Here is a 2,085-nt window from a genome sequence, read left to right on the forward strand (position 1 = left end):
GTCATTAACGAATTAAAATTAAAATAAAGACAAAAGTAGTTAATTTTTTAAAAAATTAAGCCTCTAAAATTAATATTTTAAAATTTCAAGGGACCAAATGGAATAATTTTGAAGTTTATAGATTAAATTAACATTTAAAATAATTAAAAATAATTAAAAAATTAACTTGGAATTGGGAGCCACGTGATGCCATTAAGACAAAACCCCCGACCAATTGATTAATTTAGGTTAGCTCTAATTTCAATACTAGAAAGAGAGCAAAATGTTTCAATATTTTGCGTTTTAGTCCCTATAATTTAAGCAAATTTTCAATTTAGTCCCGGTATTTTTTAAAAATTAAACTCGTAGAGATGTTTTGACAAACGGGTTTTAAGTTTTAGCTTAAAATAGCTCGTTTCATTTGACAAAACCCTAATAATTAGTCGGTTTTATTAACCCATATGAACGTTTTTTTTAACTTTTACATTACAGAGACTAATTCTAACTTTCTCGAAATCATAAAGATCAGATTTGTCATGTGATCGAAAAAAAACAATTTCGAGCCAAAGAAAAGAAGAATTTGTTAACATAAGGGAGATCTATGAGGGATGCCTTTCCTTCTACTTATGGTTATGCTCGTTGCCATGTCTTGATCAGTAGATATCTTTCTATTTAATCTTCCACACGAACAAAGACCAGTTCTTTTCTTCCTAACAATGGGCGTGTGAGCTATGATGCTCATGTTCTCTGATCCCGAAGACGAGCTCGTCCCCTCTTCATAGTCCACAATGGTCGAACGAGGAGTTTCGTTGGTCATTTCATCGTCTCCTTTATCTTCGAACGCTACAAAATCCATACTAAGTGCCAAAGAATTGCACGTTCTAAGATAAGAACTCAAGTCTCTCTTCTTCTTCACCACAAAATCTACCTGAAATATTCGAAGTTATAATTGAATTTACGCAAAAACCCTTTACAAATCTTTAACAAATTTGATTCAATACCTTGCACCCGAGAGAGCAATGGATATAAGGTTCTTGAAGGCTTCTATCACAAGACGTGCAATAATTTCCTGACCCTTTAAATTGTCTATTTTGAGGTCTCTTCTTGATGAACACGACTTTGGCACTATTTATGGTATAAGGCTAAGAAACACAAACAAAATCTTTCAAATCATAGTTGAATTCAGGGATAAAATTTACATTGTTCTTTCAATTACTAACCTGAACGTTAGAGCAATCGATAAGCTTTTGAAGATCTTCGAGTCGAACAACGTCATGATAAACATATCGACGAACTTGAAGAAGGCGATGGAATCGGTGGGACGACGAACAGTGAGGGCAAATACTGATACAACAATCCAAACAACAAATGTTCTTCTCGTTCTTCTTTGCAGTCTCGTGATACGAACAACCCACGAAGAATTTTTGAGTGTAAAGAGCTTCTAACCATGCAGGCTTCTGAATTCCCTACAAGAAAATTTTCGAAACCCGGTTATCAATCGAACCAACACGAACCCTAAATGATATCGAGAGAGAGAAAAAAAAATACCATCTTGGAAGCTTTGAAAGAGGGTTAGAAATGAGTTTAGAAATGAGTATTTATGGAGTTTCACAAAGGAGCAATAAATTTATTCCTTGGGAGGCTGATTCACTATTTTTTAATTTTTTAATTTTTTAATTTTTTAATTTTTTAATTTTTAATTATAAATATAATATATATATATTTTATAAATAGAAATAAGATAATATAAGAAGGAACATGGGTGATGTTTTTATGTCTCCCATTTTAAGTGTTTAAATTACTAATTCCAAAATAATCTTTTTTTTTTTTTTTTTTTTTTTTTTTTTTTTTTTTTTTTTTTTTTTTTTTTTTTTTTTTTTTTTTTTTTTTTTTTTTTTTNCGTTCAGGAAAAATTAAAGTTCAGATTTTTAACGGTGATATCCGAGTACAGAAGGGATACATGAATGAACCGAGATCACATTCGAATGGAGTTTACCCGAAGGTATGATGACTAAAAATGCTTAAAAAAATTTGAGAGTTACTTTTTTTACCAACAGGATGCACTGCAACGACCCATACCCAGGATTCAGAATCTTGATTTGGCAC

General features: G+C 31.4%; 1 protein-coding gene across 1 annotated transcript; it reads right to left on the minus strand.

The window, feature by feature from the left end:
• Positions 1 to 427: 427 nt before the first annotated feature.
• Positions 428 to 1,544, minus strand: LOC111804855. Its single transcript, XM_023689656.1, has 4 exons — positions 1,528 to 1,544; positions 1,200 to 1,445; positions 981 to 1,121; positions 428 to 907 (listed from the first exon to the last, which is right to left on the minus strand). Exons 1-4 carry the CDS (start codon positions 1,528 to 1,530, stop codon positions 563 to 565), a joined length of 735 nt encoding a protein of 244 aa, XP_023545424.1. The 5' UTR covers positions 1,531 to 1,544; the 3' UTR covers positions 428 to 562.
• Positions 1,545 to 2,085: the final 541 nt, after the last annotated feature.

This window comes from Cucurbita pepo, chromosome LG11 (genome assembly GCF_002806865.2).
Source record: "Cucurbita pepo subsp. pepo cultivar mu-cu-16 chromosome LG11, ASM280686v2, whole genome shotgun sequence".
Taxonomy (NCBI): domain Eukaryota; kingdom Viridiplantae; phylum Streptophyta; class Magnoliopsida; order Cucurbitales; family Cucurbitaceae; genus Cucurbita; species Cucurbita pepo.